The sequence below is a fragment of the Tetrao urogallus genome, assembly GCF_951394365.1.
Source record: "Tetrao urogallus genome assembly, chromosome: 2".
Classification (NCBI taxonomy): domain Eukaryota; kingdom Metazoa; phylum Chordata; class Aves; order Galliformes; family Phasianidae; genus Tetrao; species Tetrao urogallus.
In genome coordinates, this window is record NC_136814.1 from 23,190,597 (window position 1) to 23,212,692 (window position 22,096).

At 38.5% G+C, this 22,096-nt stretch overlaps 1 protein-coding gene across 1 annotated transcript in view; it reads left to right on the forward strand.

Moving 5' to 3' along the window:
* The window catches only part of EML4 (EMAP like 4), a gene marked incomplete at both ends in the record, with an annotated part of 91,392 nt that overhangs the window by 67,372 nt on the left and 1,924 nt on the right, over positions 1 to 22,096 (forward strand). The window contains 8 exons of the mRNA XM_079549900.1: positions 608 to 759; positions 2,281 to 2,406; positions 2,522 to 2,653; positions 3,248 to 3,315; positions 9,292 to 9,380; positions 10,672 to 10,769; positions 17,015 to 17,102; positions 18,376 to 18,474. Of these exons, the coding sequence (XP_079406026.1) occupies positions 608 to 759; positions 2,281 to 2,406; positions 2,522 to 2,653; positions 3,248 to 3,315; positions 9,292 to 9,380; positions 10,672 to 10,769; positions 17,015 to 17,102; positions 18,376 to 18,474 (852 nt within the window). The remainder of the gene's footprint in view (positions 1 to 607; positions 760 to 2,280; positions 2,407 to 2,521; positions 2,654 to 3,247; positions 3,316 to 9,291; positions 9,381 to 10,671; positions 10,770 to 17,014; positions 17,103 to 18,375; positions 18,475 to 22,096) is intronic.

Here is a 22,096-nt window from a genome sequence, read left to right on the forward strand (position 1 = left end):
TTTTCATTTAATTTTTCCATTCCTCTTGTTCTTTCTAGTGTTTTACTCTGAGTAGACTATTATATTGATAGTTGCCAAATGCTAGTTTACTATTTTTAAGTAAGGCAACATCAAGCATCAGATATTAGGATCACACATCCTGGAAACTTTGCTATAAATAATTTGCTTTTTTTCCTCATTTTCATTCCCACAAGACTGTAGACAAGTCTTTGAGTTTCTTTTAATAAAATAATTCTTTGCTAATAATTGCACTGCAAATATTTTTCAATACTTTGGGAGTTTTTCTTGCATCAGGAAAAACTGCGTTCCCTAGGATAGCGGGAAATTTAGAGTATTTAGCAAATAATTATGCTTGTCTTCACAAGTTTTAGAGCAATTACAAAACATTTCTATTCAGGAAGACACGCTTTTATTTCATCTTCTTATCCTGTAAGAAAACACTACCACCTTGTGTTTGCAGTACGATGCAGTGCTAATAGCCTGACAATCCAAATGCAATTATTGATTGCGCACTGTTTCTTTACTCTTAAGCCAAAATGCAGTTTCTTGTAATCCTCAGTTGACAAAACGAGTGGTGTTTTGTATTATTTTCTTTTTGTGCATGTAGGAGTATATCAGATAAGCAGACAAATCAAAGCTCACGATGGCAGTGTATTTACCCTCTGTCAAATGAGGAATGGGATGCTGCTAACAGGAGGTGGGAAAGACCGAAAGATCATTCTGTGGGATCATGACTTGAATCCCGAAAGGGAAATTGAGGTAAGAAGGCAAGAGTGACAAGGAAGTTGTATTAACAAGGTATGATCAGCAATCCTGAGCATTCCCCTATTCCTTAGAGTATCCACAGTTAGGATGACAGCATACCTTCTGGTTGCTATCTTTTTAAGTGGAAGATTATGTTTTGTAATAAAAAGCATATCAATTTTCAGCCTAGAAATTAGCCCACGAGAGCTATATCTTCAGCTCTTCCATTGTTTCTTTTGTTCATCCTATTTTTGAGTATTTGCTTTAGTATTGCCTGTGTTTTTCTAAAGTTTGCCTGTCTGGATAAAGGCAGTGTTATCAGGATTTGAGTTCTTTGTTGAGCTTTTTACATTAGAAGAATAATGAGTAGGATAAGTATGGATACTCTGCAGAAATTAGTTGTGTTGAGGTACTTCTCTTGACTTCATCTAAAAAACAGATATTTATTGAAAATGTCTGTCTGTGATTTGTCTGTATGGCAGTGATAAGGATAAACTGGAAAAAAATGTACATCACGGATTCAAAAATAGTGGGGTTTTTTCCTTACAATAGATGACCTCTTGAAGTAGTTTATTCTCAGTTTTTCTAGCAGTGGTTTACTCAACATTACTAGTGTCTATTTATAGCAAGATTCTGATGGAACTACACATGAATGTTAAGGAAAAGAGTTTGTTACTGTCCCAAGTCCACTACTGACCGTTTGAAAACATGTCTGAGTGTAATTGTTGAGTTATCCTGTACAACCCTTAGACTTAAACAAAGCACTATTCATATCAATCTTTGTTTTCTTTTTGTTAATATATTAAGTTAAAGCTTTTTATTTTATTTATTTATTTATTTATTTATTTGGACAAATATAACCAGAACCCTATCACACAGCTTTCTGAACAATTGTAATTATTTTCTATCCTATGAGGCTAATATTAAAGTAAGCATGTTTTCTAAAGCAAACACATTTAGGAAGAAAAAAGCGCACAAAAAACAACCCACAAATGCCCACTGTAAAATAAAGCACTGAGAGTTCAAGGTTGCAATAAACAAGCTCAGTAAAACATGGAGTCATTGCTGACGTATGGCATATGAATGTTTACGTAAGGTTAATCAGGAAGCGTTAAGAATCAGGAAACATTTACTGTGGGCTACAAGATTCTTCTTAATTTTCAAAATGTGTTTTTGAAAAGAAGACAGTGACTATAAATATTGTTCCCATCCTTATGAGTTGTAAGAATGTAGAGTGCATTTATTTGCTGCATCTGATGCTTAAAAATCAGTGCAACTTCAGTGTTTTTTTTTTCTACTGAGACCTATTAAATTGGAATAATTCCAGTTGTTTTGGATTGAGGTCCTGTTGTATCTAATGAACAGATAAATGAGGTAAGTTTGAGGTCAAGTCCTTGCCTAGTGCATATGTGATTAGATTTTTCCTTCTTACTAGGAGAATTGCTGTTCCGGTACCATTGTGCATTATTTATGGCCTTCAGAAGTAAGTGCGCATTAAGATATGTGATGTGGCTTTACAAATGTTTCTCTTCCTAGGTTCCTGATCAGTATGGAACAATAAGAGCAGTAGCAGAAGGAAAAGCAGATCAATTTTTAGTGGGTACTTCACGAAACTTTGTTTTACGTGGAACATTTAATGATGGTTTCCTAGTAGAAGTACAGGTGAGCAAAATGATTTCTTGAATTATTACCCTAAAACTGTAGAAGTTTCCCTGATTGTACGTTGATCTGAGACTTTTTATTTTATACTTTATCAAATCAAATGTGTTCTTTCTAGGGACATACAGATGAACTCTGGGGACTGGCATCACATCCTTTCAAAGACTTATTTTTAACCTGTGCTCAAGATAGGCAAGTTTGTATGTGGAACTCTGTGGACCACACACTGGAATGGACCAGGCTGCTAGATGTATGTCAACCCTTCAACACTAAATATAAAGCTGGAAAAAAAACAAAAGGCATTCATTTTCTGAAACATCTTGTCCCATGTGATTGAAAGAAGCAAAAATCTTGTAACTGAGGCACTGGAGAGCCATTCAGAAGCTTTTGATAAGCTTGACAAGGTTCTTCAGATGTTGTATATGCTGTAATTTGGTTAGTGTTGTCCAAAGCCATTCTAGTAATTTCATTCCAGATCAGAATGAAACTCCAAGTGCTTTCTGCTTGTTGCAGTTCAATTGGGAAGTTTTCTTCCCAATTATTCAAACCATCTATAAAGACTACAGTGCAGATGTAAAAGGTTTGGCTTTAGAAGTTCATCCTTACAGTCATTGTTCAGATCATATTTTGATTAATTCTGTCCTACTATCTAGGTGAAAGCATCTTTTTATGAAGAAGTTTAGCTTTTTACTTGTGAGAAGGTCACGTAGTATATCAATGATCCATTAAAAGAAAGTCTGTCTGTCAAGTAGTTTTTCACTCTGTCAGATCATCTTTGATTTTCAAGGCTTTTTGGGAGTACAGAGCAGGTGGGCAAATTACATGTCTGTGCCTCCCTACTTAGGAACCGGGCCACTGTGCCGACTTCCATCCCAGCGGAGCGGTGGTTGCAATAGGAACGCACTCAGGACGGTAAGCAGGCATTGGCTGAGTTGTGATGATCAGAAGTTTAAAGGAGATTTACGAGAGTTGTAGTATCAAACCATCAGAATATATGTATTTTTTGATTTTTATTCTTCTGCATGGATTTAACTACTCTAAAAAGATGGGAGATGAGGCAGATCTTTTGTACAGGATGCAGGTGAGAAAGAAGGATTATTTGACTGTTAGGCAGTTGTTTCTTTTCTATTTTTTTGAACTACTTTTCCATGAAAGAACCAGCTCTTGTTTGGTTTTATTGTTTTGGTTGGGGTTTTTTTTGGGCTTTTTTTTGGTGCTGGGAGGTTTCATGAGCATTCTGACTTCATGAAACACCATATATATTTTAATTGTATATGTAACATCAGTTGGTAAGTACAGATCATTTCTCCTTTCCAAATCAAACACACTTGCAACCTCTTAGATTGACCTGGAGTGTCAAATGATCAGGCTTGTATTCTGATTTTTTTTTTTTTGTGTAAGGCAAATGTTAGCATTGCACATTTCTGCAGTGAAGTGCTGTTGAGCTGTTCGTATTCATCCCAAAACCGTTGCTTATTTCAAAACTGTCAAAACACAAGCCAGGACCTTTAACTCAGGCATCTTTTTGTGGTGGAAAAAAATTGTCTCAGTTCATATCCAAATTCTCTTTGGCTCAGTATCATCTCCCTTGAAAGGAGTCCAATGTGGTGGAGTTCTAACAAGTATCAACCAAGAGAAAAAAACAGGATATTCATAGCATTAGAAAGGTTAGAGGAGCAGCTAGGAAATCTACTGACATTTTTGTTCTATTTCTTACTCATATGTTAGTAAAGCAACAAATGTAAGAAAATTATTTTTTGTTTAATCTGCCTCCTGTAATTTTTTTTTATACCTAACAACATGCCTAAAAGCCATTCAAAATTTGGTTTGAAAAACTGCTGAGCATATGCAACAACCTTTAACTTTCCTGGGAAAATCTGCATGTTAAATATTTTTCAGTGTGGTCCTTATCCAAGTTGATGATACAATCTGCAGTAAATGCATTAGGTACAAAATCAGACTAGGAAATCTAGTGTACCTTCCTAAGAAAAATCTTATTTAGTTCTTGTACATTTGATTTCCATGCTGTGCCTTTCAATGTTTTCATCTCTTTCTAATTATAGCATTAAACTGATTAAGTGTTTCAACTTTCATTAAACAGAGCAGAAGGTATTGGAATAATAAAACTTAAGATAAGGAAAAAGAAAATCAAGCCACATTGCTTGGTAGCTACCAGGCATTTTAGAAATTACATCAAAGCCCAGTCAAGGCAGATTGAGCAGTTCAGAGCATTCAGTCTGGTGTTTTTGCTCTTGGCTGCTTTTGTTGTGTTTTGTGTTTGTTTTTTTTTTCCCTGCAGCATTTAACATCACCTTTTCAATTCAGCGCTTTTCAGTTTAAATTCATGTTATTTAAATTACTGGAGACAACCCACTTATACTGTATTGGTTAAGTTTATGCAGACGGGTTTGGTTTTTTGGGGGGAGTTTTTTGATTGGTTGGTTGTTAGTGTTTTCATTTTTGTTTTTTTTACTAAGTTCCATCAACTAAGTAAACAACTTTGTTTACTAAGTTCTTACAATTAAGCAGTTACATTTTTGCTTTTCTATTTCTTTTGTTCTGAAATTACATGATTAGGGATAGGTTAGAAACACAAATTGAACTGAATTGAAGTGGGGGCCTGGTAAGTGTACAAGTGGATGAGAAATAGAGGGAGTTGTGAATCAAGATAAACAAAACAGCTTAAGATTTACAGACTAACCGTGGCATCACACGGTGCTTTCTGTGCCAGATAATGCAGTCTAGGGGAGTCATTTCCCAGAGGAATGGGGTTGCATGATAAATTTTGATTTGTAAAAGAGGAGAGTCAGGCCTATAACTAGTCATTTAATAACTTACTCAATTTGCAACCCAAAAGGCATAAAGCAAATGTTAAATGAGTCTAATTTGTTTACGATTCAATAAACCCAAACTTTGGTGTATTATTGCAGCTCTAGTTCTGCTTTGTTTCTAGTACAGAGGTCAGTGAGGCAAGGATTAGGAATGGAGCACTGACAAGGTTGAATTTTATGGCTGAACTTGTGATACCTGAAGAAAACTGAATTTTCTGTCTCTTCCCATTCTTGTCTGTAGTTTCACGACATTGTTATCAGATGAACACATCATGTTTCTGGAGTAGCTTTCACATACCACTTCTCATGATGAGTATTTCAGTATCATTTTCCCTGTTGGGACTATCTGCAAATGATCTGCTGCAGGTTTTGTTCCCTTCTTTAAATACCTGCTGAATGTTTGGTCTTCAGTTGTCAGTGACTAAGCCTGGTTTGGAGAGAACTAATATCATTTTGTTGATGCCGCTGTTTGCTGGAAGTACAGACCTGAAGAAGCCAAAAGGTCTGGCAATGGAAAATCTTTCCAGAAAAGTGAGTTTTCTCCAAAGCACCATACAGATAATTTTGCCATGCTGTCAGTGGTACCATTTTCAGGAAAGCAGACCTTCCTGTGACTAATAATGTAGAATATTTTGAGGGCTATTGATACAACTACTCAAAAGCACTACAGAAGAAATAGACTAGCAAGATTAATGTAAAAATTACTAACATTATTAAGAAAACTGAAGGCTGGAGGTCAAGGCCGGAACAAGCCAGAGCTCCAAAGAGGTAGATCAGTCAAACACAGACCAGTTCAGCATTTGTTGTGGAATGAAGCCCAGATGTCCCTGTGAACATAGTCATGAGATTGGTTTGTTGATTTTTACAGTCAACACGCTGAACACTTTTCAGTTTAACATTCATTTTTATTTTTGTGGCAATTTCAAGCACTAGTGCAAAAATATAACTTTGGAATACTGTTTCCCTGGTGATTTTATCAGAAAAATTGTGTGTTCACAGATGAAAATTGCCACTGGTAAATGTTAGTGAGTCATTAAAAGTCACTTCCCAAAAGAGTTGTCTATAGGGATTTTGTTTCTAAATAAATAATCTATTTTTCAGAAAGGTTGTCTATTAAAATAAGAAGGCAAAGAAAGGAATAGGGTGACAAAAAAAACAGATGAAAATAATGATAACTCAGTCTTGTTTATGTTAATTCACAAGTTAAGCATGTTGCTTGCAATAACAATGGAACAAAAATGGATACAAATCAGAAGGAGAACTACTATCTTGCAGCATTATTTCATCTGATCTGTGTATCTAAAGTCAGGAGAGTTCACTTGGCAGCTGGATGCAGCATTTCCAGGGTCTGCTACCATTTGCATGTTGTATACCTCTGTGTTGGGAGGAAGATCTTCTCTCAAAATGCAGTCTGAAGGTGGACAGAGCTGTGGATGATATGTGGCATGTATGAGGCATGCCAATAAAATATTGTAGCTGCTAAACTACTTTTCATGGAAACATGTTTTCTTGCTGGCTTATTGCTAGGCTTGCCACGGCTTTGGGAGAGCTTGTGTGATTGAAGGGAACACGTTTGATTCCAGATTGCAGAGGTAGAAAGAAACAGCTGAAATAGATGTGACCAGCACTTACTTTCCTACATTAACATCAGAATGTCATGGTGCTGTTTCCATGGCTGACTGTTTCCATGGTCTGCTATTAACATCTTTTGTTCAGGAAAAACTTTAGAGAAAGACTAGTGTCTCAAAATGCTATATTTTAATGTGCAGTGAAACTCAGTATGCACTCTTAAGACCTGCAGAAGTTTTGTCTTGTGTTTCATACTACCCAATACAACTTCTGTGCTTTCTGTATGTTGCATGTTTTTCCAACCTTTGAAAATATTTCATGTTCCAGAAGAAACATTGACAGGAAGGTTACCAACTTCAGGTAAGAACCTCAGAGGAGCTCCCTAAAGAGCCAGCCTCAGTGTCAGAATGAGCCATGTCCCTAATGCAGGAGCACTACTGTCTTCATTGGATATTTTGGGATGCAGCTGGCCAGCAGAAGCACTGCACAGCATGGCATGGGAAGGGGCACCCAGCTGTTGTATGAAAGAAGGAAGCTTTTGCTTATTGTTGGGTTCATAATTAGGTTTTAATACCAGACACCATAACTGCTGCTCGGAAGAAATAAATAGACATCATTTTCTGGCATCTTGCCAGATAGACAGATTTTTATCATATAGCACCAAAGTTTTCTGGTAGAGGAAGAGGTCTTCCTGCCTCCTGTTTTCCTGCCCATACACAAAAGATGTAGAGCAGTAAGGAGCCTGGACACTGTGCTGAGTGCAGGGAAAAAAAGAAGCCAGAATGGGGCAGTGGTGCAGTGGCTTCAGACCAGCTTCTGGTGTTGCTTGAAAAACAGATGCTGGCAAGTCAGTGATGTCGCCATGTGTGTTTTTCTCTGTTCTGTGATCCTGTGTAATTGTAAAGTAGTTTTGCTATCGCAGCAAAATTTTTGTTGTAATTTTTTAATCAAAGTAATCTATATGGTATAAGCACACTCTCTTGTTCTCTTTTTCCCCATACCGGATTTGTTTATTTGTTTTTATTGTTTATTAAATTTGTTTTTCATTATCTGTACCCTATCTCAGTTATCAGTCAGGTATAAAAAAAAAAATAACATTTTACTGAAATATTTGACAAGGACAAAGGGGCAGTGTTTGAACTGAATAGCAACTTGATACTTCTGTTGCATTTAGATAACTTGGAAAGCTTCAGTATATAGATTGGAAGAAATCAAGAGACTGCATTTTGGCTTGCAGTACTGAGAAGCGCTGAGTGTGGTTTCTGCTGCTGTCCATTGAGAACATATGAGCTGTTTTCTACTGGTTCCATCTGCCTTGCACACAGACTGCTCAGCAGTCTGTGCCATGTGGGGCTTTTTTTCATGTACATGTTGTTCAATTTCTTTCTGTCACGTGGTTCTCTAACCACAAGCTGTTTTTAAACCATCAGAACCAGGCAGCTTTCCAGATGCCAAGCAGCTGGACTCTGGATCAGCATGAGCTGGAACCTCACCTCCATCCATAGAAAGCAGCCATGTGTGCATCTGTTAGTCAGGGCTTATTTTAGGCTGTATATGTTGGTTTTCAAGTAGACAGTCCTAGTTTTTGCAGTATGCTTGTTCCCTTGAGTTTGCTGTCATACCCACACTCTGAGCTTGCTGTTTGATGCTGGTTACATAAACTTAGCCATCGTGTGAACAGTGCTGAGATTTTCTAAACACAGAAATTATATTGTGTTAACATCTTTTATCTATTTAACGATGTTGTCATCTTCTGTTTTCATGACATGCATGTGTGCATGTGTATATAAGTATATTTAACTTTTGTTGTCTTTCTCTAGCAAAAATTTGCTGCTGTTATTAGGAGCTAGATAATGTCGTGAAAGGCTCTGGTTCTGCTGATCGTATTCATTTCGCTGTCAGTGGTTTTTGGGCATCTATGAACTTTTTCGATGTTCCATACAACTAATACTGCATATAGAAGTTACTGTTAAATAACAAACAATAACAATAAGAATAGGTGTCATGTACGGGATGAAAGTGGAAGTGTTTTCCAGTCTCTCCTCATTCTACTATGTTTGTTGTTGTTTTTCACCTTTGCTTCATACAAATTGAAGGATCAGATTTTATATCCAAGCCATTCTTCAAAATGGAGTATTAGTGGTAGATTCAAAATTCAGCTGTAGCTTCAAGGTGTTAAGGTGCCAACACATTTTCTATACGGTGGCATGTTTATTGGCCACGAGACATTTTGGTGATTACTGCAATGTTTAAGGGAGGGAAAAAGAAATTCAGCTGCATTTAAAATGTTATATATTTTTCAGTGAAAATTGTTCTGTGAACCAGAAAAGCATTCTATTAAAAACAGATGTTTGCTGTGCTGCCCTTGAGGGCTAGCATGACAAGATGAAGAAAGGCAATGTTATTGTTCTTTTGCTTGCTGCTTTTTTTGTTGTTGTTCTTTTTTTTTTAGTGGACATGATACTCACTGGATTCCTTCTCTCTCTAGGTGGTTTGTTCTGGATGCAGAAACAAGGGATCTGGTCTCAATACACACTGATGGCAATGAGCAGCTCTCAGTGATGCGCTATTCAGTAGGTAGGGAGACTTGTGCATTCAGAATAATTGTGTGATTAGTTTCTGATAAATGGGATGTTTGTTCTCTTAAGCTGTGTTCAACTACTCTCCAGTCACTGAAAAAAACAGAGCTTTGAAAAAAAAAAACCTGCATTAGGATGCTTAATATCTGAATAATAATCACAATAATACATGACTAATAATATCTGTATATTTGATTTTGTATTTGTTTTTTGTATACTAAATCTCAGAGCTTTGCACCTGCAGACATTGCAGTCTCCTTTCCCAGCCTTTCTTTCACGTTCATCTGTTCTGTCAGCTTTGTTCCCAGAGAAATTAAGAATTTTCATTTAAAATTGTTGGCATGTTAACAGAAGAGAAAAAGCTACATATCAGCATTCTACTATTCCACAGTCTACTCAGGCTGTAAATAGCTTGGGATTTAAATAATATTTTAATAACCTTCTTAGTTAATTTTTCAAGTTTAGTAATACAAAGCCATAAAACTACGTTTAGGTCTGTCTGAAACTCAGAGCTGTTTGTTAAATATGTACTACGTGATTACACGTACTCCAAAACAGTACTCTTCCCTTGGAGGTGGCATGACAGATCAGCAGAGGAATTCTCTGTTAAAACTGAGTAGAAGAAGAATCTCATAAATCTGCTTCTTGTTTGCTTTTGGATAATATGCAGTGTCAGTGAGTAAAATGCTCCTTTGCTGCTGCCACTTCTGCCAAGCACAGTAATTTATTTCAAATCACTGTTGTTCATCGACACTACAGAGGTATTTAATTGTGACTCAAAGCAATCTTGACCACATTAACCTTTTTTTTTTTTTTTCAAATGGAGATAACACTGGTTAAAAAACTACTTACAATGACTGAATGATCCGCTTGCTATTTAGATCTTATTTAGTGCTGATTTATGTGCAATCCGCTCCCCCCTCCCACAAAAAAAAAATCCTATAAATTTGGAATAAATACTGTTCTGCACTTTTAGTAATACAGAAAACTGACCTGCTGTCAACAATTTCCATAAATGTAGTGCAATCTGAGGATTTGTACTTATTTGTACTTTATCCATTGGACTTTAATTTAAAAGAGCAGAGGTGAAAGACTTTGCACAAAAAACATACTCTCAAAATAAAAGCATACTGACTGAAAACCAGTATAAAGAAAACAGTTAAGTAACCTTAAATACCAAGGAATAGCTTAATTGAGACAATTGTCTTAGTGATAAATCTGAAATCATTAAAATTTGAAAAACAAAAGTTCTGTTAGTTTCTATTAAATATTTTAATTTTCTGTTGTAGATGGCACCTTACTTGCAGTTGGGTCCCATGACAACTTTATTTACCTCTACATAGTAACAGAAAATGGAAGAAAGTATAGCAGACATGGAAAATGCACTGTAAGTTTTGGGGCAAATATAATCAGTTCTTTTTGTATTTTGATGTGATAGTAGTTGTTAAGCAGTGGAACAGAAAGTAAATCTCTAGATTGATGTTTTTCTACTTTTAATTTTGATTATCATTTTTATGTCTTTTTTAGCACTTAGTTAATTTTAAACTTCATTTAATATGTACTGCAACTGTTAGTTTTCAGGTGAACACCTTTGCATCAAATATGAACAGTTTTTCAGCTATTAACTGTTCTTTGAAATAGGAAAATAACAGTAAGATGCAGAAATGTCTTTTATTTAGATGCTGGGAAAACATTGCACTTTGGAGTTATTTTTTCAAAGAATCATAGAATGACTTGGGTTGGAAGGGACTTTAAAGACCATCTAGTTCCAACCCATGTGCCCCGGGTAGAGACACTTCCCACTAGATCAGATTGCTCAAAGCCCCCTGCAATGTGACCTTTGTGGGGTCAGAGATGGGACATCCACAGCTTCTCTGGGTAATCTGTTCCAGTGCCTCACTACCCTCTGAGTAAACATTTCTTTCTAATATCTAATCTAAACCTTCCCTATTTTAGTTTACTGCCATTACCCATTGTAATCCTACCCTCTTTTAGTTTACGGCTATTACTCTTTGTCCTGTAACTGCACTCCCTGGTAAAAAGTCCCCCCTTAGCTTTCCTTTAGGCCCACTTTAGGTACTGGAAGGTCTCTCTAGAGTCTTCTCTTCTCCAGGCTGAACAACCCCAGCTCTGTCAACGTGGATTGTGTTGGTTCAACAGGGCCACGTGCAAGGTCTCACACCTAGATTGGGGCAATCCCAAGCACCAGTATAGGCTGGACAGAGAATGTGTTGAGGGCAGCCCTGAGGAGAAGGACTTGGGAGTGTCAGTTGATGAAAAACTCAATATGAACAGAGCATTTTCAGCCCAGAAAGCCAGCCATGCTCTGGGCTGTATCAAAAGCTGTATGCCCAGCAAGTCAGGGAGGTGTTTGTACGCCCTCTATTCTGCCTTTGTGAGACCTTGCCTGTAGTACTACATCCTGTGTCTGGGGCCCCCAGCACAAGGATGTGGGGCTGTTGGAGCGGGACCAAAGCAGGGCCACAAAGACAAGCTGATTGCATGGCCCACCTCTTGAGCCTTGGTCCCTCCAGTATGTCAAGCACACCACACTGCTTGATGTCATGGTTCTTGCATATTCCTACTGATAAAGTACTTCTTGGACCAACGTAGTGTTAGATGATGCAATTTCATTAGAATATATAATTTTGGAGACTGCATATAAGCACTATTTTCAGCTGAATTTTTTATTTTAACATTTGGAATAATACCAATAAATTTCTGGCCCAGGATAAATAATTGCAAATGTTGTGCAAGTAATGAAGTTTATTTTAGTTCTTGTGTTTACGTGATGTCCCAGTGCTAAAAAGATTGGTTTCAAAAAAGACATTTTTCCTTTTCTTTTTAAGATGTCTAACACCATGGTTTTAGTTCAGCCCTCTCTCTAGTTTATTGGGAATATTTACATAATGAGCATCTGATCCTCAGTGGAACTTGTAAATGATATCATAAAACTAGGTTCACATATCAAATGTGGCTTTTGTTTTTTAAAGAATGCATCCCCTGCTCAAAACACTTCTCATGTGTTTATAATCAGCTGGATTTCTCTAGTTTTAAAAATAAAGGACCTTCTCAAGCTGTTTACTTAATTTGAAAGTGGGGGTGAGAGGACCATAAGCCTAAACTATGCTTTGTAATATGTTATGCTGGTGATCTTTGATACAACATTCACAGTGAAACCTATTGTGGGTGGGAAACGGCTGATTGTTGGCGAGTCCTTTAGTACCACATGTGGTATCTTTGAGAGATTTCCAGTTTTCAGGCCATTCTTCTGAGGACAACTCACACCACCCAGTCCACACTGTTTGAGGACTGGGCATGCTGGGGACTCCTTGGGAGTGATGTGGGATGAGCCAGGGTAGTGACAGCCAGCTCTACCCCAACACAGCATTTCAGTTCATCACCTATTTTTTAGGTACAAAAGATAAAATCACTCAAGGACCTCTAATCTTAAAATACATACTTAGCTTGCAAAATGTCCATCAAGTTGTCCAAGTTCTTTGAAGAAATATGAAATCATTTATTTCTTTATATCTTATGTGTTGCTTTCCAGAGAGCATATTGTAATTTAAACCAGTATCAACTGGTGTTCAGGCTCCTTGTCCTTTTGTTGTAGGAGAATATTTCAGAGAACAATTAGTTTGCTGATAATGCCGCTTTATTTCAGCAACAAATGTGTTAATAAGTGGCCTTATAATTCAAAATCAGCTAGGAATATTGATCAACTACCAGTTTTCAGTGACTGAGGATGTTGAAGCTGTGCCAAAGTAACACCCCGCTGGAAAGTGTTTCTCTCCTTCCCTATCCTTTTCGTCCTCATGCACCCCAAGACTTTTTCAGATATGCACCTTCTTTTCATACATCTGTGTGCCTTGGCTGAGGGCACATAATGTGGGCTGTAAAAACTGAGGTGGGAAAAACAAGCATTGTTATACTTAGGCATGATCAAGAATTCATGTTTCAGTGCTGATTTCTGTTAACTGTTCTTTTTCAGCCTGAGCAACTGCACGTAGAGGCCAAAATTAGCAGCCTGCTTTCTGTTGGGGCTGAGCTGCTCTGACCCTTCCAGCCCAAGCAGATAGCAGCAGCCTGCAAGCTGACCAACTGTATTGTAGGGATACCGGTTGGGTTTCATCCACCCCTGTGCCAGAGGGCCAAAACCAGATTGTTGTGAAGCAGGGTGGCACCCAGGAGTGCTTGGGACCTGGGGCAGTCCTGGCAAGGGCTTGGGTACTGGCACTGCATCCTTCTGGCATTCCTCTGTCATCCAGTAGCCTCACCGAGTGACCTCCAAGTAGTATGACTCAGTCCTCCTGCTAGGCAATTTCTGGTTGTTTCTTCCAACTTGAAAACATAGTTTGAATACTTTCAGAAGGATTTTATCTACTGAACCAGCATCAGTTTGTGTATAAGGGCTATACTCCCAGTGTTATGTTTAAATCCCCTTTCAGTCACAGTGAGGCTTTCTGGGGCTCCTGCAGAGGCATGGCTGTGGCCTGTAGTGTGCCTCTGCAGTGAGCCGTGGCCATGGCTGTGATCAGAAGGAATTCCAGATTAGCTGAAATGACCGCTTTGGCTTGTGCAGCTGTTTTTCAAGGGCTCCAGCTATGCAGACAGCAATGTGGAAGTATGGGCTAAGTTATGAATTTCCTATGTCTCAGCAGCTCAAGGCTAGCCACAGCCGTTTCTGTTTGCCTTACAGCAGAGCTATCTGTTAGCAAAGGAGGAGAAAGTACTCTGCGTTTACCAAGAGGGCTGTGAGCTGAAAGCTGTGCGAGCAGCCATGTGTCTGATGCACTAAGCTTAGCCTGAATAAATGCCCATCCTGTAGGCTGTGGGCATTTTGACTCTTAAACCACTGAAGTCTGAAACAGACAAACATTTCCAATGAAGGATTGATTTTCCATGTGGTCAAGTTACTTTGCTAGCCAGAGATAATGTGAGTGATTATGGTCATCATATGTAAAGGTACAGAAGAGAGTAAAGCATTACTTTATTGGTAGCAGCTACTGAAGAAGGTTTTTAATAAAAATTTGGATTATTCTTCTTAAAAAATAGTTATCATGCGGGGATCGCTTGCTCAAAGGGATTTTCCATCATGGAGCCCCCTAGCCAATTACATTGTTCTCTTCCCACCACCCCTAGGAATTTTAACAGCTGCCAAATGTCTGGCAGGATTTAGTAAATGACTGACCAATTCTTTTCCATCTTGGAGTTAGCTTGCAAATTTGAAGGCTTGGAAAATAAGAGGGGGGGAAAGGAATCCTAGCCAGTACTGCATTCATTTTTTTGTCAAAATGCCAAGTTTGCCTGTTGATACAATATATCCTACCCATGACTGCAATGTAGTTATGTCAATACATGAAAATTAGTTCATAAATGGTGCTCTTTAACATCTTTATTAATGACATCGATGAGAGAATTGAGTGCACCCTCAGCAAGTTTGCTGACGACACCAAGCTGAGTGGTGCGGTTGATACAGTGGAAGGAAGGGATGCCATTCAGAGGGACCTCGACAGGCTGGAAAGCTGGGCTCGGGTGAACCTAATGAGGTTCAACACGGCAAAGTGCAAGGTTTTGCATTTGGGCCGGAAGAACCCCAGGCACCTGTACAGGCTGGGAGGAGTGGTCCTTGAGAGCAGCTCGGCAGAGAAGGACCTAGGGGTCCTGATGGATGAGAGACTTAACATGAGCCAGCAATGCGCTCTGGCAGCTCGAAAGGCAAATGGGATCCTGGGCTCCATCAGGAGAGGGGTGGTCAGCAGGGACAGGGAGGTGATTGTCCCTCTCTACTCAGCTCTTGTGAGGCCCCATCTGGAGTACTGTGTCCAGGTGTGGAGCCCTCAGTACAAGAAAGACATGGAGATTTTGGAAAGGGTCCAGAGGAGGGCGACTAAGATGATCAGGGGGCTGGAGCACCTCCCCTATGAGGACAGGCTGAGGGAGTTGGGCTTGTTCAGCCTGGAGAAGAGAAGGCTGCGGGGCAACCTCATTGCAGCCTATCAATACCTGAAGGGAACCTACACCCAGGAGGGGAGTAAACTCTTCAAAAGGGCTGACAATAGCAGGACTAGGGGAAATGGATCCAAGTTGAAGGAGGGAAGATTTAGGTTGGACGTTAGGGGGAAGTTCTTTACAAGGAGAGTGGTTAGGCCCTGGAACGGGTTGCCCAGGGAGGTTGTGGATGCCCCGTCCTTGGACGTGTTCAAGGCCAGGTTGGACGGGGTCCTGGGCAACCTGGTCTAAATGTGTATGTTTGGTGGCCCTGCTAGGCAGGGGGGTTGGAGCTACATGATCCTTGAGGTCCCTTCCAACGCGGGTGATTCTGTGATTCTGTGATTCTGAAATAAATCTTTCAGGATAGCTTTTCTCCTAAGTGTTTTTAGACCCTCTCACAGAAGACCTAGTGACAGACAGATCAGGTTATATTTTCACACATAACCCTTGAAGCGCTCAGTATCTCTTATGCCATGCTGAAAAAGAGGTTGACATGGCAGCTGGACCAGTCCATGCTCCAGTGTGGCCCTGTGGGATGCTCAGGAACAGGCAGTGCTGCAGTGCCATGGGACCTTGAGGAAGCTGAGGGCCAATGTCTTCCTGAGGAGTAAGGAAGGAGAATGGGCAGCTGTCTGTCATGGAGGTGGCATGCTGTTGTCTAGCAGGTGGTTGGGGAAGGGAAAATAAGCAGTCTTGCCTTGGAGAGAAGACCAGAAAGAAGAAATAGGAAAGTACAAGAAGAGTGACAGGAATGTCTTTTCTACAACAACAACAACAAAAAATTTACCCTTTGCAAATATGCAGCTTCTCTGGAGACTCTCTTATCTTTATTCTTAGTATTACTACTGTCAGCAAAAATACCTAATGCTTAAGTAAAATATTCTACCCAGACACATTCAGTTTCTCCTGCAGCACCAAAGGTGGGTATTTAGTGCTTGATGTCTTATTGGTAACTGCAATCAGGCAAAGGTGTTTTTATTAGGCAGGGTGACCTATGTAGCATAGGAGGATTCCATTTGAAGTTGGTATTAATTAGTATATGTGCCGTGTAAGACATTGCAGAAGCTTTCATAAAGATTGTAGGGGTTTTCTTGTAATGCTTCCTTATCTTGCAGTTTAACGTGGTGGTTATTGATCAAAGTGTCCTAAGTTTTTAAGATAAGTAAAGAGTGAAATGCTCTCAATATGGATGCATGTATTTGAAATTATTTTGAATGGATAATGAAATGAAGTGTTCTGATGAGATCCAAAAGTGATCCCTTGCAAGTTAACTTGTCTTTCTGAATTAGTCACGGTCTATACTTTCTTAATGCAGTACAAAGTACAAATGTGAGCTCATCAGTATTTTAGCAGTGTACCTTCTCGGAGTAAATCATGCTGTGGTCCGGGCGGGACGACAGTGTTTACCCGTGAGGAATCCGCCATGCCGTGGGGAGGCAGGGTGCCCAACTGTGTGTGTTTGGCTCCTAGTGAGTGTGGCTCTGGGCAGTAAGCAGCCTTTAAAGGAGTGCAAGTAGCTGGATGTGGGTGGGGAGGTGCTTTTTTCCTGCTAGCTGTCCCATCCGTGGTTGCAACTTCTGCTGCTATTTTATTTAAAATGTGTGCTTCATGTTATGTTAATGCATTCTTCCTTAGGGACATTCCAGCTATATTACACACCTTGATTGGTCCCCAGACAACAAGCATATAATGTCAAACTCAGGAGACTATGAAATACTATACTGTAAGTATGACGTGAAATGTTCTGGAAACAAAAACATGCATTAACTATCACAATATTTAGAAGAATGTGTTTGAGTCTTTGCAAAATGCTCGCTGACTAATTTGAACTCTTGTAACCTGATATCTTGATGTTATTCAGAGCTGTGTGTTACCTAATGGCAATGCCAAATATAGCTTACTTCTTTACAAGGTCATAAATCAAGTTAACAGCTTAGAATTTACAGAACAAGTGGCGCTACGTTTTGATGTTGGCTCAAATCTCCATAGATTGAAAATAATATATATAGTTGTCTAATTTGTGTCAACAGTACTGGTTATTTTGGAGGGATAAAATCAGCAGGTCTGTGCCTCTGTTGAGTTGTTTGTTTGTTAACTTTGACTGGTGATGCTGAGAACTGAGAACAGCAATAATACTACGTTAATGAATTAATGATTATCTTGTTTTTGCATTTGTCATTTTTATATGTGAAAATATGAATTTAATATATAGTTTTTAGGCCACAAGTTCAACATGTTTAGTGTATATCAGCCTACACTATTTTTTTGTAATGTTCATATAGTTTTAGCAAGGAAAAAAAGGACTACAGTTCTGTTGCTGCATAGACAAGAAGAGCCAGAAGTTTAAATATCTGATATGTTGACATGTTCCTTTTGCTTGTCACTGCTTAAGCTTCAAATCTGGATAGCACAGTGCCTGACTGTAGCAAAAGGAAGTGTTGGTGGTTGTAACTGCCTGCACAGGAAAGCAAAGAGCTGTGACCCATTGACTTTGGGCTGGCTTATTGAAAGAGACATTTTGTTGGGAAGCAATCTTTCCTTTCTATATCTAGTTGAAAAGCTGTCCAAGTAGTTGCAAGTCCAAGTAGTCTCTGGCAGTAGTTTCTCACTGCTTTAAAAGCAGAGTTTCCTGAATGGTTGACTGATTTTTAGTATGCTCATCAAGCTGGTAGGAAGGAGTCATTCAGCTATTACATGAAAGCATTTATTGCATCAAAACATTTTGTAGGCTATTCTACAGTAGCAGTGGACTCAAACTACAAGTGCATTTGAGGTATGCTAATCTGAAAATGAAAATGAAAATTAAATGTAGCTCTTAGATACTGGGCAAAGCATCAGGTCTAGAAGGTACTGGTGTATCTTTGCCTCTACAGTGCAATTCCAAGTTGGTCTTAAGATTTGTTTTGTTACTGTTTCTATTAATTTTAGCATCTTTAAAGAGCACCTGTATAAATGTGAGGGTATATGCTGTAACTCTTATTTCACTTTTATTACAGGGGACATTCCAAGTGGCTGCAAGTTAATCAGGAATCGTTCTGACTGTAAGGATATAGATTGGACGACATACACTTGTGTGCTAGGCTTTCAAGTGTTTGGTAAGCACCATTTAATTTGCTTTTAAGCTACTTGATGCTTTTGTGATTTCTTTCTGGGATGGAGAGGACAGCCCAAAGAGACTGACTATTGCACTAGTCTGTGATACAGACCACTGGATACTGCACAGTGTAATTGTAATTGATATCTATTAAATCTTGAAGCGTAGTATTTGATTTTTCTGCTGTCATTTTAGACTACCATCTTTGGGAAGTTTGAACTAAAAAGCTGGTATTTTTAAGTGTTCTTATGGTACAGGTAGATTGCTCTTTTCATATGTTGATTTGGGATAGGAGACTATGCAAGTGTAAGATAGTTCATGACTTACAGTCATGACAGCACCTTGATAGCTGTTGTAAAAAATGAATAATAGACACTGGTTTTTAAGAGTAATACTGCTTAGAAAGTAAAAGATTGTACAGCTAATGATTTATTTCTAAAATGTAAAAAATAATAATTTCACAGCTGACAGATACGTTAATAATCTAGTTTGGGACTGTATGCAACTAGTCCAAGCAGCTCCTGCTGATGGCATCTCTGTTGACCTTAAACAAGTTGCTCCTCTGTGTCAGGTTGGAAAGTACTACTCGATCCAATTTGTGTGAGCAGGATGCTGAATGTTTTGCTTCTACCACTAATCAGATACCTCCCTCAGTTGCTCACATTGTAGGAAACACCAAAAGCAGGCAAATCAGCAGTTTCTTTAGAAGGGAAGGTTAGGTTTACAGATCTTTTCTTCTCAACTGCTAGGAGTTCATTTCTGAATATCAGTTTATACAGGGTAGAAAAAAAATCACGTAACTTAAGTGCTTTGTTTTAGCTTCTGATAGCTATCATTTATATTTTTAGATTGTCAGTTGCTTAGTGAGCAGCTAGTCAAAAGATTAGTTAGCAACTAATCAAAAGTTTTCAGGTTTTTGGGGGGCTAACACTAATGCTGTTGCACGGTGTAGATATTAGATGGAAGGAATCTGGAGGCTTTATAACCAGCCTCATGTCTCTGAGTTCCAAAGATCTGAGGCAGAGCAAAGTGAATAAAGGGATCAGGGAAGGATTCTGACTGGTAGATAAACTGCACAAGTATTTTTTAGATATTCAGAACTTGAGAGTAGGTATCAAAGATAAACAGGCATTTGCTCTTTCTGGAGCTGAATGCAGTTGCTTAATGCAGTTTTAATAAAAAATATTGGCTTCCATTATCCAGATAAATGTGTACCAGATTGTCTATGTGCATGTTTTTATTCATTTTGTCTGTGAAATTTAGATTGGATGGCTGTTTCCTCTTGATGCTCTGTACATGTAAGCCCAAGCTGATTAAAGCTATCAGTTCATAGTAGTCATTTCCTTATTTTGCTGCTGTGGAGCTACAACTGAAATAATAACATAACACAAATGCATTTTTGAAGTGGAATATCAGAAGATTCAGAAAACAATAATGTCAAAATCAAAGCTCTCTGTTCTGTGCTAATATGACCTTTCTCCAGGAGCAGTGAAAGCACTTTGTAACGCAAATGAACTGACTGCTCTTGCTGGCATAGCCTGAGATCTGAAGCCACTTTTTGTTTTATTTGGAGTACTTTTATCTAGCAAAAATTCAGGGGCAGAAGAAGATGGCTTCGTTGCTAGTGATAGAGTTATGTCACTTGGTGGTATAAGAGAGAAAAAATAAAGGGAGCAGCTGATCTAAGCATTTTCCCAAAAGAGTCTGACATGGAAGTGCGTATGAAGCAAAGGTTTGGAATTGAATCCTTCCATGCAGAGTAAATGGTACTCACCGACATTTATCAATGCTTGCTGAACATTTATGGAGACCAAACACTGGATATAAATGAGCACAGTGAGGCAATGGGTGGTGCTTTTCATCAGTGATGACAGCAACATTGGATCATGCAGGTTCTTGTTCATCACTGGTAAAAATACATAGCTCATGGCAGTGACTGTATTAAAAATGAGTGTTTTATAGCCAAGAATTTGCTCTATCAAATAGTGTTATTATGCTCTTTGTATCTGTTGTAATTTCCATGGAGATAAGTAGGAGGTATTACTTTCAGAGCAACCTACGTATTTAAACTTGCTAGACAGGATTCATCATGCTTTAATTTTGTATTGTCTGGTGGTTTGACACCACTTTCAGAATCATATAATTGTGGCTTGGTCCCAGACAAAGGCAATAATTTTCCCATTAAATCAGACAGTGCAGATATTTGCTGTTGGCTTTGACACCAGAGTGAGCTGGCTCAGGGATCCAAAAAAACCTGGGCGCTGCTCACTTTGATGTTCAGAAGAGAGGGCTGAGTTTATGGGATTTAGGCTTTCAGGAGCATGTGTTTTACAGATTCAGCTCTGTGGATGGTGTCTGTAGGCACAGGCATTGCACTGTTGTTGGCAGACTAAAGAAGATGGAAGCACACAGTGGGGATGAGAATAGCATCGCTCCCTTTTGGCTCTCAATGCTACTGTAGTGGCTTAGTGGTATCCTCAGTCTGCACCCTGAGCACTTGAAGTTGCTTCCTTGTTTACTGCACATTTTCCACACTTCCCTCTGAGCAGATTCTTCTGAGAGGCTTACTCCTGACCAGCAGAATTTATTAAAGTTGAAGTACAGCTGTTGAAGTCCTATTATTTCAGTATTGTTTTTTTTTCTTATTTTAAAGCTCTCAGAAACTCAGAACTTGGTCACTTTAATGCCTTAGCTTTCCATGCTTTCCAGCTGCACTGAAAGTGAACCGTACTTTATTATATTAAAAGATTGTCTGGCGTTTATAAATGCTGAAGGAATTTTTGAACACAAAAAAAAATCTTTAATAAGAGACGCAATCTTGAATATTAGTCTTTTTAATCTTAAATTAAAAAGAAGAGGAAATAGCGTAGCTATTTAGCACTGCCTGCCTTAGGTGCTAGCTGAAACTTCAGGAAAATGGCTTTAAGTTCATTTATTCCTCCCATCTGATGACAGTATTTTATATAAGGAATGCAGGAAAAAGTTAAAATTAATTCATTTTGAGCTACTTGGAAATTGTTTAATATATTTTTCAGATTTAATTCATTGGTGCAAGAGTATTAAAATATTTCTGAATACCTTCTGCACCATTTCATGCCTTTAGTGAATAATATGCCATGTAGTTTATTGGCACTGCATTGAATATGATAAGCTGCCTTTGTTATTGGTCAGAGAAAATGAAGTTCTCACTCAACCCACTGAAGAACTGGGAGGGGGAAAACAGCTTTAAAGTTAGATGTTTTTTTGCCATTTTTCTTAAAAAGAAGAAAATGTAGGAGTTTGAAAAGATAAGGTAGTGCTATGTCTGAGGTTTTTGCTGTATAAGGTAGTTAGCAGCATGTGCTTTTTATTCCACCAAAGCCAGTGATTATAAGGAAGGTTTTTTCAAATCTTAGAGCGGATATCTCTTTCAGTAAATCAGACACAAAATCCTTCTTGAGGTGGAAAAAAATTGAAGGGAAAAAATCTTCGTAACTCTCAGGTTAATCAAAAAAAATTACTCTCACCTACAAAATCTGCCACCATTGGCATAAATTTCTATTTTACAACACCTTGCTTAATTTTCTTTCAGTTTTTCTCACAGGTGTCAATCACCAGTTTTCTTATGATAATCTCTGAGGTCT